This window comes from Convolutriloba macropyga, chromosome 2 (genome assembly GCF_964194025.1).
Source record: "Convolutriloba macropyga chromosome 2, txConMacr16.3, whole genome shotgun sequence".
Lineage (NCBI taxonomy): Eukaryota > Metazoa > Xenacoelomorpha > Acoela > Convolutidae > Convolutriloba > Convolutriloba macropyga.
Genome location: NC_134469.1, coordinates 25,521,135 through 25,538,104, shown reverse-complemented (window position 1 = coordinate 25,538,104; position 16,970 = coordinate 25,521,135). Strand labels below are relative to the sequence as shown.

The 16,970-nt window shown below is 35.5% G+C and overlaps 2 protein-coding genes across 11 annotated transcripts in view; one reads left to right on the top strand and one right to left on the bottom strand.

Annotated features, from left to right (window-relative positions):
- LOC142358558 (tubulin polyglutamylase TTLL5-like) overlaps positions 1 to 12,601 on the top strand; it is a 100,036-nt gene extending 87,435 nt beyond the window's left edge. For 7 of the 10 annotated variants that reach the window (XM_075409957.1, XM_075409954.1, XM_075409956.1 and 4 more), the window contains 5 exons: positions 5,804 to 6,181; positions 6,474 to 6,869; positions 7,233 to 7,464; positions 7,792 to 7,973; positions 12,176 to 12,601. In XM_075409957.1, coding sequence (XP_075266072.1) covers positions 5,804 to 6,181; positions 6,474 to 6,869; positions 7,233 to 7,464; positions 7,792 to 7,973; positions 12,176 to 12,210 — 1,223 coding nt within the window. In that variant the 3' untranslated portion in view covers positions 12,211 to 12,601. The remainder of the gene's footprint in view (positions 1 to 5,803; positions 6,182 to 6,473; positions 6,870 to 7,232; positions 7,465 to 7,791; positions 7,974 to 12,175) is intronic. The other 3 variants (XM_075409953.1, XM_075409951.1, XM_075409960.1) reach the window with 3 other exon arrangements.
- Positions 1 to 16,970, bottom strand: part of LOC142358570 (BTB/POZ domain-containing protein KCTD12-like) — a 554,440-nt gene that overhangs the window by 328,791 nt on the left and 208,679 nt on the right. The window lies entirely within an intron of this gene.

The following is a 16,970-nucleotide window of genomic DNA, read 5'->3' as shown; positions in this document are numbered from 1 at the left end:
CAACAGATGTAACAGAAGAAGATACTGTATGCATCGCCTTTAAAAAGCATTTCCAGAAAAAAGTAAAAAAAAAACAACAGAAGAAAATGTCCCATGCGAAAAAAATTGCTCCCAAAATCTGAATAAAAGTTCTAACGGCCCATGAAAGCTATTGTTTTATTCATTCGATGGACAGCGGGGGTCACTTGAGTAAAGTTTCGGTAAATTTTTGAGTTCTGCTTGTTTTTTGAGGTCTTAACTCTGAGTTCTGCTTGTTTTTTTGAGGTCTTAACTCACTAAGTGAGATCTCAAAGGAAGCTTCAGTAAACTATGTGTTGTTTTAAGTTGAAAGTGATTTGGATCTGTTTGTAATTTTTTAAGTGTGGTTTTGGGTTTCGCCTCTTTTTGTTGTTTTTTTGTGTTGTTACCTTTGAATTTGGTTAATGACGGGTGCCAGTGTGCTTGCTACGGAGGTTCAAGTGAATATTTATAAAATTTCCAGTCGATAATTTTTTGGTTCTTGTCTTATCAACAGCATGCGGTTCGTAGCATTTATATTTTTTCGTTCGCCTTTTCATGCGATTTTCGATAGGCGCAATTTTTTTCTTACGATTGGCCACAAAAATGGGAAAAATAGGTTACGTGATGAGGGCTTTGCAATGTGTCTGAGCCCTACTCCATTACGGTCTCTATGTATAAAATTAACTGAAATTGTTTGGACGAGAAATTTTCATTTTTTGAAGCGTTGTTCTTTTAATCGCCTATGCTTTTTTGAGTTGTTCTTGCAATTTATTTTCTGAAAAAAATGATATGGTTACTGACTTTATAGTGCAGTTACGTTTTGTTATCTTTATATCAGGTCAAATGCTTTTTGACTTTGACGCCACTAATTTTCAAAAACTTTTTTATTTCGAAAAATGTCATTATCTGTCCCTTTTTCTTGGTGATTTTTCTCAGAATTTTTGAATGTGATAAAAAATTAGTAAAGTGTTTCAACAAATGTGATTTGTTCGAATAAATTGGACACCGTTGTCTTTCGGAGAAAATGGAGTTGCCCCTTGTCCGAATTTTTTCGTTTCTTTTCCCTTGGCGCCAGGTCATGAGACTTGCCATGTCTGTTGTATCATTCGTTTATGCTATTTCATTTTTGAAATAGTGACAACCTTGTCAGAGCTTATTTCGCCAGAGCTAACGATTTTTTGGTTCTTTCAAATTGCATCCGCTAAGGTCCTCCCGGAATTATAGGGATGAAAACATAGAAGTGTGAGACAACAAGTACAGGGTGATGTCCCCCTAATGTTATTGCTCCGACGCCACTCGGCTTAACAGATTTTTTCTTTAATCAATTTGACTTATTGAATTATTTGACCTGGAAAGACATAATTAGTATGATTAGAAAGCCCATAGAGAGTAGGGTTGTAAATTGAAAAAAATGTTCCAAGTTTTGTCTTTTTCGAGTTATCCGTTTAATATTATTGTGAACATTCGGCTTTTTAGCGTAAATTTGTTCACTATTAGCGTATTTTTCTACCAGTTTCAGATATTGTGTCCAATTATGTTATTATCAACAGCAATTTCGTGCTGTTAATAACCGCGCAACCCACTAGTTGTCATTGAAGGTTTTTATAATCGACAGGATTTGGATTTTTTGGTGACCAATCTAAGATTTTGACATTTTTTCTACCTCTAAAGTCAGATTGAAGCACTTCTTTGATTTTTTTGTTTTCCTGCAAATGCTTTTCAACAGATGTATGCAGCATAAATCAAAACAACAGATGTAACCGAAGAAGATGCTGTATACATCGCCTTTAAGAAGCATTTGCAGAAAAGGTCAAAAACAACAGAAGAAATTGCCCCATGTGAAAAAAAATTGATACCAAAATCTGAAAAGAACTAACGCACATGGAAGCTATTGTTTTAATCTTTCGATGGACAGCGAGAGACGCTTGAGTAAAATTTTGGTGAATTTGTCAGTTCTGCTTGTATTTCTCTTTTTGAGGTCTTAATTCGCAAAGTGAGATCTCAGGAGGCTGCTGTAAACTATGTGTTGTTTTAAGTTGAAAGTAATCGGAACTGTTTTTGTGAATTTTTAAGTGTGGTTTTGGGTTTTGCCTCTTTTTGTTGTTTTTTGTGTTGTTACCTTTGAATTTGGTTAATGACGGGTGCCAGTGGGCTTGCTACGGAGGTTTAAGTGAATATGTATAAAGTTTCCAATCGATAATTTTTTGATTCTTGTCTTATCAACAGCATGCGGTTCGTTGCGTTTATATTATTTCGTTCGCCTTTTTATGCGATTTTCGATCGGCACAATTTGTTCTTACGATTGGCCACAAAAATGGGAAAAATAGGTTACGTGATGAGGGCTTTGCAATGTGTCTAGCCCTACTCCATTACGGTCTCTATGTATGAAATTAACTGAAATTGTTTGGACGAGAAATTATTTCATTTTTTCAAGGGTTGTTCTTTTAATCGCCTATGCTTTTTTGAGTTGTTCTTGCAATTTATTTTCTGAAAAAAATGATGTGGTTACTGACTTTATAGTGCAGTTACGTTTTGTTATCTTTATATCAGGTCAAATGATTTTTGACTTTGACGCCACTAATTTTCAAAAACTATTTTATTTCGCAAAATGTCATTATCTGTCCCTTTTTCTTGGTGATTTTTCTCAGATTTTTTGAATGTGATAAAAAATTGGTAAAGTTTTTCAACAAATGTGATTTGTTCGAATAAATTGGACACCGTTGTATTTCGGAGAAAATGGAGTTGTCCCTTGTCCGAATTTTTTCGTTTCTTTTCCTTTGGCGCCAGGTCATGAGACTGTTGCCATGTCTGTTGTATCCTTCTTTTATGCTATTTCATTTTTGGAAATAGTGACAACCTTGTCAGAGCTTATTTCGCCAGAGCTAACGATTTTTTGGTTCTTTGAAATTGCATCCGCTAAGGTCCTCGCGGAATTATAGGGATGAAAACATAGAAGTGTTAGACAACAAGTACAGGGGGATGTCCCCCTAATGTTATTGCTCCGACGCCACTCGGCTTAACAGTTTTTTTTCTTTAATCAGTTTGACATTGATTTATTTGACCTGGAAAGACATAATTAGTATGATTAGAAAGCCCATAGATAGTAGGGTTGTAAATTGAAAAAAATTGTTCCAAGTTTTGTCTTTTTCGAGTTATCCGTTCAATATTATTGTGAACATTCGGCTTTTTAGCGTAAATTTGTTCACTATTAGCGTATTTTTCGACCAGTTTCAGATATTGTGTCCAATGATGTTATTATCAACAGCAATTTCGTGCTGTTAATAACCGCGCAACCCACTAGTTGTCATTGAAGGTTTTTATAATCGACAGGATTTGGATTTTTTGATGACCAATCTAAGATTTTGACATTTTTTCTACCTCTAAAGTCAGATTGAAGCACTTCTTTGATTTTTTTGTTTTTCTGCAATTGCTTTTCGACAGATGTATGCAGCAGAAATCAAAACAACAGATGTAACCGAAGAAGATGCTGTATACATCGCCTTTAGGAAGCATTTGCTGAAAAAGTCAAAAACAACAGAAGAAATTGCCCCACGTGAAAAAAAAATTGCTCCCAGAATCTGAAAAGAACTAACGCACATGGAAGCTATTGTTTTAATCTTTCGATGGACAGCGAGAGACGCTTGAGTAAAGTTTTGGTGAATTTGTCAGTTCTGCTTGTATTTCTCTTTTTGAGGTCTTAATTCGCAAAGTGAGATCTCAGGAGGCTGCTGTAAACTATGTGTTGTTTTAAGTTGAAAGTAATCGGAACTGTTTTTGTGAATTTTTAAGTGTGGTTTTGGGTTTCGCCTCTTTTTGTTGTTTTTTTTTGTGTTGTTACCTTTGAATTTGGTTAATGACGGGTGCCAGTGGGCTTGCTACGGAGGTTTAAGTGAATATATATAAAGTTTCCAATCGATAATTTTTTTTGATTCTTGTCTTATCAACAGCATGCGATTCGTTGCGTTTATATTATTTCGTTCGCCTTTTTATGCGTTTTTCGATCGGCACAATTTGTTCTTACGATTGGCCACAGAAATGGGGAAAATAGGCTACGTGATGAGGGCTTTGCAGTGTGGCTGAGCCCTACTCCATTATGGCCTCTATGTATGCAATTAACCGAAACTCTTTGGACGAGACATGAATTCATTTTGTGAAGGACTGTTCTTCTCTTAATCACCACGATGCTTTTTTAAGTTGTTTTTGCAATTTTATTTTCTGAAAAAAATGATATGGTTACTGACTTTATAGTGCAGTTACGTTTTCTTATCTTCATTTCAGGTCAAATTATTTTTGCCTTTGACGCCACTAATTTTCAAAAAAGTTTTTATTTCGCAAAATGTCATTTTCTGTCCCTTTTTCTCGATGATTTTTCTCAAAATTATTGAGTGTGATAAAAAAAAATGGTGAAAGTTTTTCGACAAATTTGATTTGTTCGAATAAATTTGACATCGTTGTATTTCGGAGAAAATGGAGTTGTCCCTTGTCCGAATTTTTTCGTTTCTTTTCCTTTGGAAGGAATCGTAATCTTCGTCCTCTTTGATTCTAAGTCCTCTAAGGGACCTCTGCTCGTATGTTTTCCAATGAGTTGTCTTCCTCGATTTTTATACGATCATCGTCGAGGTCAAACAGCACTTTTCCATTCAATTCTAACACTTGCTTCGGAGTTTGTGCCTGCAGCCTTTTACCGCATGCTGGGGGTTTTTGGTCAATCGATAAATAATTTATTCTAGCACACCTGATTTATCTTATTTAAGATTGCAAAGCCTAATTACGTTAAGTAGAGATTAACTGTACTGATAATCATGAAGCTTTGTTGCAAGAAGTTGTGTTTGAAAAGTGCATATCAGTTTAAACACAGAATATAGTTTTTGTTGTTTGACGAAATTAGGTGTTAACTTGTTAATTTTAGTGAAAGAAACAAGGCCCAATCTAACCTGTATTGTTTAATAGCCGCACAGCGATAGCTGGGGCTATTATTGGCCTTCTCTTGGTTTTTTTTATTTCGTCGTCATGATTTTTGTTACGACCATATGACGTCACAGCCACTTTTTGTTCATTCGTTCATGCAATTTCAACTGAATTGCATGTGTGACGTCATTTTTCGCTCTTAGTGGAGCGAGTTTTTTTGTTCATGCGCGTGATTAACTTTTTGGTCACACTTGACTTACCTCACTCTCAAAAATGACTTCCTCACTTTGAAATTGACTTTTATTTACATTTTGATTCAAAGAGATAAGGTCAAATGGGTGTGTGTCACTCTAAATGAAGGTTATTTGAGATCAGCTAATAGAGGCAGCAAAAACTTATACAGATTTTTAATCAAAATATAAAATATCAGCCTTCAATGAAAAGACGAATTTTTTTGGTCTGCCTCTCTTATTGTTTTTTTGAGTCTGCAGATCTACGAAGCTATTGCGGCTATTTTCTGGCAATCTGCCAGCTATGTTTTGACTTTTCCTATCTCTGCTTGTTTTGGCAGATATTTAAGCAAAGAATGTAGATGAGCGGAGTCGGAACATAATGTGGGGGAGCAAATTACTGAGCCTCCATGTACTACTATAGGTTGAAATGTGTTTGATAAATTTGTAGCATATGAACCGTTGATGAATTTACAATCAGGGATTGAGCATATTAAAATGAAAGGGCCATTCTAGAATCAATTTCATTGTAATGCAGTAGATATGGCTTATAGCTTGACTGCAACTTTTCATCGGAGCGTAAACAATATTGCATGCATGCTCGCGTTGTCTTGAATCATGTGTGGTGTGGTTAATCAGCATTTGTGAATGTGCCTGCACTTTAGCTAATGCGGTATCGAATCGCCCTTCGCGGCTCATGGAGCGTAGTCCTGCTTCTCGCATGTCTAATGCCTCCTCACATGGTGCCCCATTCGTCAGTAGCCCCTCCCCCTCAGGATCCTTGGAGCGACCATACCCTGGACACGTCAATTCCTCAACCCAGTCACGTGGGGGAGGACCTAGTTCCTCTATGTCGATGGCAACGGAAGTATCTGGTCCCTCGGCTAGTGGTGACGTCATGATGACACCAAATTCGATTGCCCAATCATCATCGCGGACGTATCGAAACTCGCAGTCCGAAGGAAGTACCACTATGACCGTTGCAACGAGCAATACGACTAATACGAATAGAACAACGACTAATAGGGTTTCATCTGCTAAAGGTGTTTCTCCCAAATTTTTCAAATTAAGAGTTCAAGTAACTGTTTCTTTGTCATTCAAATGCATATACACACCACTATGGAATTTAAATCGTGAAATTTAGTCAATGTTATTTTATTGAGGTATAAAGAAGCAGTTCCCAAATTCGCTTAATATTTCAATCGCATCATAGAACAGCCAATTCACACATATAGGCATTGCATGGACTAAGTTGCGTTTGTTTGTCACAATAATCATAACAAATTCTATTAATTCTATTTATTCTATTAATTCTATTAATAATCTATTCTTCAGCTGTGGCTACTCCAATGAACCGTGGAAAGAAACCAAGGCCCTACTCGGCCCAGTTGGACGCGGCAGCCAGGATCTATTCTGAGAATCTGACAAAGACAATGATTCCGATTACAATGACAGGCGCACACTCAAAGCACTCATCGAGCCATCATCAACCTCAGACCATTTATCACAAGAGTGAAGATGCAATAAGCAACGCGTTACAGAGGCTAGCGAAAAGACAGGCGACACGCCAGTATGCGGCAAGTAACGCCAGCACAGCTCTGGCTGCTGGGAGGACGACCGATGAGGGTATCTACGAAACTACACCCAGGGAAAATTCGGGCGACTCTTCAGTTGGGAGGCGTGGGAGCGATGACATAAATGCACATGCGTCTGCCTACTCCATAGTTACAGGTTACCATCTCTGAATAGTTATCTAGCAAATGCTGAAAATGTTACAAGAGATCGGAGGATATTTATGTACCAGCACAAGAATGTACCAACCTAGGACTTACTGACAAAAAGAATTAGGGACGGACGCCACTTTCGCTACAACCAGAGTTTTGTATGCTAACCTTGAGACGACAGCCAATTTAGTTTTTTTTCTACTCTGTGATCATTTTACCTGTAAGATAATGGATGTTATATGTCGGGAATTCTTTAAATAACTAGTGTACCAAGTGACAGAATAATGCAATCAGTTGTTAAATACAGATTCAGATGCTTTAAATATTTTTGTTTCTTGTACATGCTTTATTGCGTAATTGAGTCATTTAGGAGTTGCAGCTTCCAGTTCCTATCAGGCTACTCCTGGGAGCACACAATTCGAAGTCGTACAGGCAGGAAGAAATTCGGCCACCAGTGGATTAGGCGGAGGAGGGGGAGGGGGCAGGCTGAGTAGACCTTCATCAGGAGTTAGTAGCTCTAATTCGCCTTACTATACCAACACATCACAGAAGAGATCCAACGGAAGAACGCCATCTGCCACAGCTCTCACCAAGTACCAAGGGTAAGGAAAGTATAAAAATGGCAGAGTATAGTTAAATGCATAATTTTTTGTACCTTGTGTAAAATGCAGAATAATAAAATTATAGCAATCTCCATTGCTCTTGAAAATAAATAGGCTTGGTTTAAAAGTGCAATTTGTTTAAAATGAATCTTTGGAGCAGAAAATCTAAAACAAAAAAAACGCAAAATGAAACGTCAATCTATGCTTCGAACTTTTTGCAGAGTTGCTCCTAAAACCTGTTTCCAGCGTTTCTGTGTGTAGAATTTGTTCGAGTATACGAGGCGTCTGCAAAACCTATTGTTTGAAAAATATTCTTCCTAATTTCAGGCGAACACATTCGACTGTGAACACGAGCGAGTATGAAGCGGCTATTCCCAGTGGGGGCACTAGTAGTTCCCTTTCCTCATCTTCAAAGGCAGCTAATGCCTCCTCAATCACAACTGGCTTCGAAGACAGTCCCTACTACACTAGACCTACCAGGGCATCCAGCGCATCCAGACGGTCCAAAGGTTAGTTCTATGAGACTTGCTGGAATGTGCAAAAATGGAGAATGAGGCTCTTCTTTTCTTTTAATAATAGCAGCGAAGCGATAGCTGAGGCTATTATTGGCCTTCTCTTGGTTTTTTACCACTCGAAGAGGAGTATTGGTTTTCTTAAGGTTTTTTTTAATCATAAGTACTATTCGTTCAGACGGCGTTTTGATCTAAAAGCGAAAGAGAATAAAATTGCCGTGTGTACTAATATTTTCTGAGTGAAAGAAGATTTTTTGATCATGCGCTTCCATCAGTTAATAGCTTTTCGACTTTTTGTTAAATTCTATATGAGCTCATATTTCACAATTTAGTTCATTTTGGCTTTTTTAAAATTAATTTCCTTTTTTAATAGCCGCATCAGCAATTCCAGGCGGCTATTATTGCGCTCCTATTTTTTTATAGCTGCGAAGCTGTAAGCTGAGCGTAGCTATATTGCGGTGCTCTTGGTTTTTTTTTTGTTTCGTCGTCTGACGCTTTATTTTCGTTTTACATTTGTTCTAGAACATTCTGTCTCGTCACTGCTTAAATGGCTTTTTCGCGCTTGATTTCACGCTTTCTGCGTGACCTAAATTGCGGTTATTCAGAAACAGAATCTGTTGCTAAAACAAAGTTGATTGTAAGAAAACATATTGTATGGTCCGACAGTCGAGTGGTTAAGGCGACTGGCTGTTAATCCGGAGATCGCCGGTTCGAGACGCGACAGGGAATTTTTTTTGCACCCAAAAACAACCTCCTTTGAAATAAACTTGTAAGTTTTATAGGCGGCGGCGATAACTATTATCAACTCACTTCTGTATCTTTTTCCATCTGTATTTTACGGCACGCAAGTCTATTTCGCAGCTATTCCGGCAATCTGCCGGCTATGTTTTTACAATTCACAGAATTTGAATTGTTTTGGGGCGCTGTCTTTTTTTTAAGATCTGTTCACACATTTTCATGATTTTTGAAGTTAAATTCAAGTAGTGATTTTGGTCACGCCGAAACAAGAAGTGAAGTGGAGAGAGAAAGCGAATGATTTTGCGGCGTGAATATTTTTCGCTCTAAATTTAAAGTAGAGTGAGGAAAGGGTGTTTGAACAAAAATTCGCTTTCTCGCTAGTGGTTTTTTTGTTCACATGCGGCAATTTCACTTTGATTTTTACTGTTTTTTTCAACTTTTCGGATCGCACTTTTTTTCTAAATGGTTTTTGCAATCCATTCATAGTCCGTTCAAGGTCTAGTTTTTTGTTTAGTCAATGAAACTTCTTTCAATTGTACGTCAGGACTTGTCCTGCTATGTTTTTAAACTTCGTCTAACTGATTTTTGCTTTGTCTTACTCTGACTTCTTGGAATTGTCTTTTCCAATGACTTCAGTGAATTCTACTGCTTTGCAGTTAAAATTTGTGTTCGTGACTTCATTGCTAATTAAAGGTCATTGCGTGACTTAACTCACTCAAAAAAATGACTTCTGAATTCACTTATGGAATTTAAATTTCATGAACATTTTTTAATTAAAGGTCAATAGTGTGCATCTAAGCAGTGCCATACTTATATGCCCTAATTCCTGAGTAATAGAGTCTTGAGTTTTAATATCGAATATTATTTTTGCAAAAGCTCCATTAGGGCTTTTTCCTTGTCTCATAAAAATGACAGTCCGAATCTAACCCAAAAAGTCTAGTGGTCTATTAAAATGCTGGTGGTTGACATTGTAGGCCACATGCGTCTATTCCGGCTGTCTTCGGGCAATCTGCCGGCTAGGTTTTGGATCTTAATGCAATTTTTTCAAAAGTGAGTGCATATGACAATTTATCTTTGCTATTACATGCATTGAAGGCCTCTTTATAACGTGGACTATTATATATCTATAGAATTGTACACATGATAGCCCGGTTTTGACGTGTGCGCGGTCCAGGATCCTATTTTTTAAAATAATAATTGAAAGGGTTTGTGTCGTTCAGTATTTAAACTTCTTCGTTCAATATTTGAAGTTTCTTTTCATGAGTGAAATTTAGTAAAAATTTTGGCAATTTTATTGCAAAATGTTTTATTGTTTCCATTTTTTGAACACTTTCTACATTTTAATCTATACAGGAGGATAGCCATGTAGTTTTCTGCTAAATAAGGAATTTGTTTTTAATAGCCGCACAACGATAGCTGGGGCTATTATTGGCCTTCATTGTATTTCGTCGTCGCGATTTTTGTTACGACCATATGACATCACAACCACTTCTGCTTTTTGTTCATTCGTTCATGCAATTTCAGTTGAACTGCGTGCGTGACACCATTTTTCGCTCTTAGTGAAGCGAGTTTTTTTCATTTGCGTGATTAAGTTTTTGGTCACATTTGACTCACACTCACAAAAATGACTTACTCACTTTGAAATTGACTTTTATTTAATTTAATTCAAAGAGATAAGGTCAAATAGGTTTTTGTCACTCTAAATGAAGGTTATTTGAGAGCAGCTAACAGAGGCAGCAGAAACTTAAACCGATTTTTAATCAAAATATAACATATCAGCCTTCAATGAACAGACGAATTTTTTTGGTGATAGCAGATCTACGAAGCTATTGCGGCTTATTTTCTGGCAATCATCTGCCAGCTATTTTTCTACTTCATTTTTTTAAATTTGATTTCAAAAATCAAGATCTAGTCTTTTTGTTTTGTTTCCGTCCTTGTTCTCCGCCTTCTAGCTTGTATCAGTCGTATCACAATTTTTTTTTTGGTGATAGCAGATCTACGAAGCTATTGCGGCTTATTTTCTGGCAATCATCTGCCAGCTATTTTTCTACTTCATTTTTTTAAATTTGATTTCAAAAATCAAGATCTAGTCTTTTTGTTTTGTTTCCGTCCTTGTTCTCCGCCTTCTAGCTTGTATCAGTCGTTCATTTTCGTGCGACTTATAGTTCTAATAAGCTCTGCTTTCATCAGTTATTATTCTTGTCTAAGAATATTATTGGCGTCTTGGTTTGGATATTAAACGATTTTTCTGCCTTCGAATTATATTCTGTTTATATTAATTTGAAGATTTTCAACTATTTTGCTGAATTATCTTAATGCTATTTTTGGCCCTTTTGTATCGTTTCATTGATTTTATTGGTAATTGAATTAGAGCCTCGTGCCTGTAGGTCCTGTTTACTGCAAAGGAGGCAAATGTTTTTGCTACACAGTTGTCTCTTTCTATGCGATTTGACAAAGAAATTGAAAGTTTTACACAATTTTGTTCTCATTTTTCCTTCTTTTAAAGGGAAATGTTTGTGAGCTCATTAAGGCTGGCTGATCTTGTTGTTGGATAACTTGTTTTCATTGCATAAAACAACGGTTTTTCGTTTGCATGTGTACTTGTACTACATGTAAATTAAATTGAATTCGCCTAATTTTTCATGTTAATTTTGTTTTGCAAGTTTTCTTTTGTTCGTTGAGACTGTTGTTTTCTCTGCATTGATGCGCTCTGCATAGAGATTTTAGGAAAAGCCAGTTCTTTTGGGGGATACGATTTCTATTCTTTTCCTGAGTTCTTCCGGGTATGTTTTTTTTCGTCAAGATTTTGGTACTTCAAGGTTTTTGTTCTTCAAATCTGCTTTTTATTAAATCGTTCATGCAATTTTAACTAAATTGCTTGCGTGACATCATTTTTCACTCTTAGTGGAGCGAGTTTTTCATTCGCGTGATTTTTGGTGACACGTGTTCTACCTTACTCTCAAAAATGACTTCCTCTCTGAAATTGACTCTTTTTTTTCAAAGAGATAAGGTCAGGTGAGTGTATATGAATCTAATTGAAGGTTATTTAAGAGCAGCTAATAGAAGCAGCAGTAAGTTATACAGATTCCTGATCAAAATTTAACATCTCAGTTCTTAATGAGAAGACTAAATTTGTTTTTAGTCTGTTTTTTTTAAATCTTTGAGACTGCAGATCTACAAATTTATTGTGGCTATTTTCTAGCAATTTTCCAGCTATGTATAATTCTATGTGAACCTCCGCTACTTCTGGTAATTTTCTCCATCTAATAATGAGGTACGTGTTAACCTAAAATAGATCGTGCACCTTGGTGTCGTGACTTCAAAAATAGCTTCACATAACTTTTTCAGTTGGGATAATTATGCGAGAATTTAATTGTGCTACATATTTGACAAATTTACACTGGTTTTTAAAGCATCTGTCAGGTTTTGTTCAATAAATTTATCCGTTTATTATGTTTCAGCAGCTCTGACCAATTCTCATCTGAACAACAGGTAGAGTTGGAACTGTGCACCTAATCTTTCATCACACATTCAACCGAAACATACCTCAAGCGACACAGAGGAAAACAAATAAATGAAATAATATAATTATCAAAAACTTGTGTTTATAGCTTTTTCTTCACCCTTGTAAAGGTTCAGTTTCGATCATTTTAGATATTTTGAAATTTGATGTATTGTAAATACTGTACAAATACCTTACTTTTATTTCATGTGAATATAGGATAATAATTCTAATTGTAGAGAAGGACTTTTGAATATCCGTTTAAAATAGCGGAGTTGTTCTCATTGTGTACATATACGATATTTGTTTGCATATTTCCATTTTCGTTCTCACTCTAGTTCTACAATTGAACCGATGTTTACAACCAGGTTTTCTTTGATTGAAAGTTTTTGTAATCCTAAGAGTTACGCAACTTGAAAACTTCAAGGATTCAGGCTTTAAACCGGATACAACAACAAAGCTAGCTGGCAAAGTTGTCATTTGCTGCCGCCTGAAATCTAACCATTTCAATTTGACAATAACGATTATAGCTGAAGGGACTGGAGAGGCTACAGATTTAGTGTCTTGGCCAAGTCTAGATAATTATTTGCAAGTGCGACAGATTATTCAAAAATAAATTTTTTATGGAGTGGTTGCCAAAACAATTTGTTAGCCAGCTTTGGGAACCACTTAGTTTCAGGAACATAGAATTTGCATGAGTTGGAAGTCTGTGTTTGAACCAATAGGGGGAGATGGCACCTTTGGGGAGATCTCTCATTTGACTGCAGATCGCCAGTTTATATTGCAATCTAGGTAAATTCAATATTGCTTAAGACATTATGCATGCTGTTAGCGTTCAATAGGATCAGGTTTGTTTTAATCACTGTGTTTTTGCGTCATATCGTAGATGAGAAGATAAGTGATCCACCAGAGTAGTCTCATTCAGAGTTGAAGCTGAGAAGCGCAATTATTACTGGACAATTCAAAATATAAAATTATTATGCATTTCAGCATTTTTTGTCGATTATGCAAGTATTCGGTTTCATAATACGTACGTCCTAATTTAATCTTGAGGATCTACCTACATCGCCTAATCCCTGTGGGCTCATTTAAACCAAATCGTATATCCCTTGTTCCGACCCCTTTTTTTTGGTGGGGGGGGGGGGGACTATATTATACTCAAATGGGTTTTTTCAGTAAATTTTGATCGAGAGATATATTAATCGTAAACAGTTGTGAGTGGCATCGTTAAAAAGCCCGGCCAGCGTAGACTATGATATTGAATTTTTTTTTGAATTTTGTTTTCTGGAGCGAGTTAGCGAGGTGTAATTTTTGTGAATATTGAGACTGCTTTGCGTTATTTTTATTCTGATTTTCCAATCGTTTGGTCAAAAATTTAGTCAATTTTGTTACAACAGGCTAAAATTGATAACAATAGTGTTGTTGATTTGATTTTCATAGACAAAAAAGTTTTGTTGACTATTTTGATTTAATTTTTGGCTAAATTTTTGGCTAAGGATTTCAGAATTCAGCCTTTTTCATCAAAAATTGCACGAAATAAGCTCCTTTAGTACGCTCTGGTTGAATTTGCCGGAAGTAGACGCCCCAAAAACCACTAACACAATCTTTGTAAGCTCCAAAGGGGGCTAGTTTTACTTCCATTGAGAGTTTTAAAATTTTGCCGTTTTCTAACTTTTCTCGATGATTATCAAAAATGCAGTATTTATTTTTCATATTTGTTCCTAATAAATTAGCTATATCTATAACATTCGAAACAATTAAGTGTTCTTAATGGACGAACAGCACTAGCAAGGCTAATTTTGATCCAACGTTGAACTGTTACAATACAACAATGTTTCGGATTGTAATCAGTCGGTCTTTTTTTAAAGAAAAATTTGATCTTATTGTTAATTAAAGAACAGAATAATTCAAATCAAAGCTCACTAGTGATATGTCCAGTTGGATTCTTAAACAGTTCCAAGTTATTGTACCTAATTTTTTACTCGAAAGCTTGTGCGTGTTTTGTCTTTTAAAACTATATGATTTTCGAATAAACAAGGGTTTTCTTAAAATTTGGCACTATTTTCCTCCTAATTTGGTGAACTTGTGGCTTAGTGTCTGCAAATAAAGAATCTCTTTTTTCCTACTGGATTAAGATTTAATGTTTATTGCGGTTTTAATTGTCTTTTTTTTGTTTTTCTGGCTTTGATATTACCAGATTTCGCACTTTTTTCTATGCATTTGCCCATGTTTCAAGCTTTTTTCTCGTTTTTTCGCTTTGTCACATTATTGACAGTTCACATAACACAATAATCGCGTTGGAAATAAGGCACTATTGAACAAAACAAAATCTTTAAAGGTTAAGATTGTGGTATTAGGAGCTTCGACACCATTTTCTCGATCAATGTAATTGAGTTTTTTTTTACTTTTGTCTTTAACTGTCGTTTTCACTTTGTCTTTTAGTCGATTGAATTTTCTTGGAGAATGGTAGTCCTGGTTCGCTTTTTACGCAGAATTATATGAGCTTATATTTTTCGTTGAGTAGATAGCTGACAGTTTTCATGATACTTGTTTTTTTCGGATTTTGGTTTCTCTTGTGTGTATTTGTTACCTAGTCATGTTAATTAAAGGTCGCATATGACATTTTTGGTGTCGAAATTAGGCCCATATGTACAAAATGTAAAGATTTTACGGAATTCGTGACGATTTTACTGTCTTCGACATGAGTTTTTTGCTAAAACCGGTAAAATAATTTGATTTTTGTATATATTTGACGTTCTTTTTGTAAACGTAAGACAAATTCTAAATATTTACTGGTCTAAAGGGCTTTTTTTTTTAAATTTGATTTCAAAAATCAAGATCTAGTCTTTTTGTTTTGTTTCCGTCCTTCTTCTCCGCCTTCTAGCTTGTATCAGTCGTTCATTTTCGTGCGACTTATAGTTCTAATAAGCTCTGCTTTCATCAGTTATTATTCTTGTCTAAGAATATTATTGGCGTCTTGGTTTGGATATTAAACGATTTTTCTGCCTTCGAATTATATTCTGTTTATATTAATTTGAAGATTTTCAACTATTTTGCTGAATTATCTTAATGCTATTTTTGGCCCTTTTGTATCGTTTCATTGATTTTATTGGTAATTGAATTAGAGCCTCGTGCCTGTAGGTCCTGTTTACTGCAAAGGAGGCAAATGTTTTTGCTACACAGTTGTCTCTTTCTATGCGATTTGACAAAGAAATTGAAAGTTTTACACAATTTTGTTCTCATTTTTCCTTCTTTTAAAGGGAAATGTTTGTGAGCTCATTAAGGCTGGCTGATCCTGTTGTTGGATAACTTGTTTTCATTGCATAAAACAACGGTTTTTCGTTTGCATGTGTACTTGTACTACATGTAAATTAAATTGAATTCGCCTAATTTTTCATGTTAATTTTGTTTTGCAAGTTTTCTTTTGTTCGTTGAGACTGTTGTTTTCTCTGCATTGATGCGCTCTGCATAGAGATTTTAGGAAAAGCCAGTTCTTTTGGGGGATACGATTTCTATTCTTTTCCTGAGTTCTTCCGGGTATGTTTTCTGGAGCGAGTTAGCGAGGTGTAATTTTTGTGAATATTGAGACTGCTTTGCGTTATTTTTATTCTGATTTTCCAATCGTTTGGTCAAAAATTTAGTCAATTTTGTTACAACAGGCTAAAATTGATAACAGATTTCGCACTTTTTTCTATGCATTTGCCCATGTTTCAAGCTTTTTTCTCGTTTTTTCGCTTTGTCACATTATTGACAGTTCACATAACACAATAATCGCGTTGGAAATAAGGCACTATTGAACAAAACAAAATCTTTAAAGGTTACGATTGTGGTATTAGGAGCTTCGACACCATTTTCTCGATCACTGTAATTGAGTTTTTTTTACTTTTGTCTTGAACTGTCGTTTTCACTTTGTCTTTTAGTCGATTGAATTTTCTTGGAGAATGGTAGTCCTGGTTCGCTTTTTACGCAGAATTATATGAGCTTATATTTTTCGTTGAGTAGATAGCTGATGGCTTTCATGATACTTGTTTTTTTTTCGGATTATGGTTTCTCTTGTGTGTATTTGTTACCTAGTCATGTTAATTAAAGGTCGCATATGACATTTTTGGTGTCGAAATTAGGCCCATATGTACAAAATGTAAAGATTTTACGGAATTCGTGACGATTTTACTGTCTTCGACATGAGTTTTTTGCTAAAACCGGTAAAATAATTTGATTTTTGTATATATTTGACGTTCTTTTTGTAAACGTAAGACAAATTCTAAATATTTACTGGTCTAAAGGGCTTTTTTGGAAGAATAAACGAAACTATTTAGTTTTTTCATTTTGTAGCTTATGGCTTTCATGACTTCGAAAATAATCGTTTTCTCAAAATGCAAATTATTTCTTAGTTCTACACCTCTCTTTTTGTCAACTGTTCACCTGGTCGCAATAGTGAGAGGGCATATAACATATTATTCGTTTTCGAAGAAGTCGCAACCGAACATATTTTGCTTTACGGCTTCGACAGCGTTTTCTTGATTGAATTTCTTGATTGAAGTTTCAATTGAATTTTTGTTTGTTGTCTCTGTGTTGTTCTGTTTGTAAACGCAAAAAAAATTGACTAATGAAAGGTCTTTATACCCTCCTATATAGTTATTGGTAATAATAAAACAATTGGATACTTTCAGTTGATATCTAATTAAAAATATAATTATCAAAAACTTGTGTTTATAGCTTTTTCTTCACCCTTGTAAAGGTTCAGTTTCGATCAT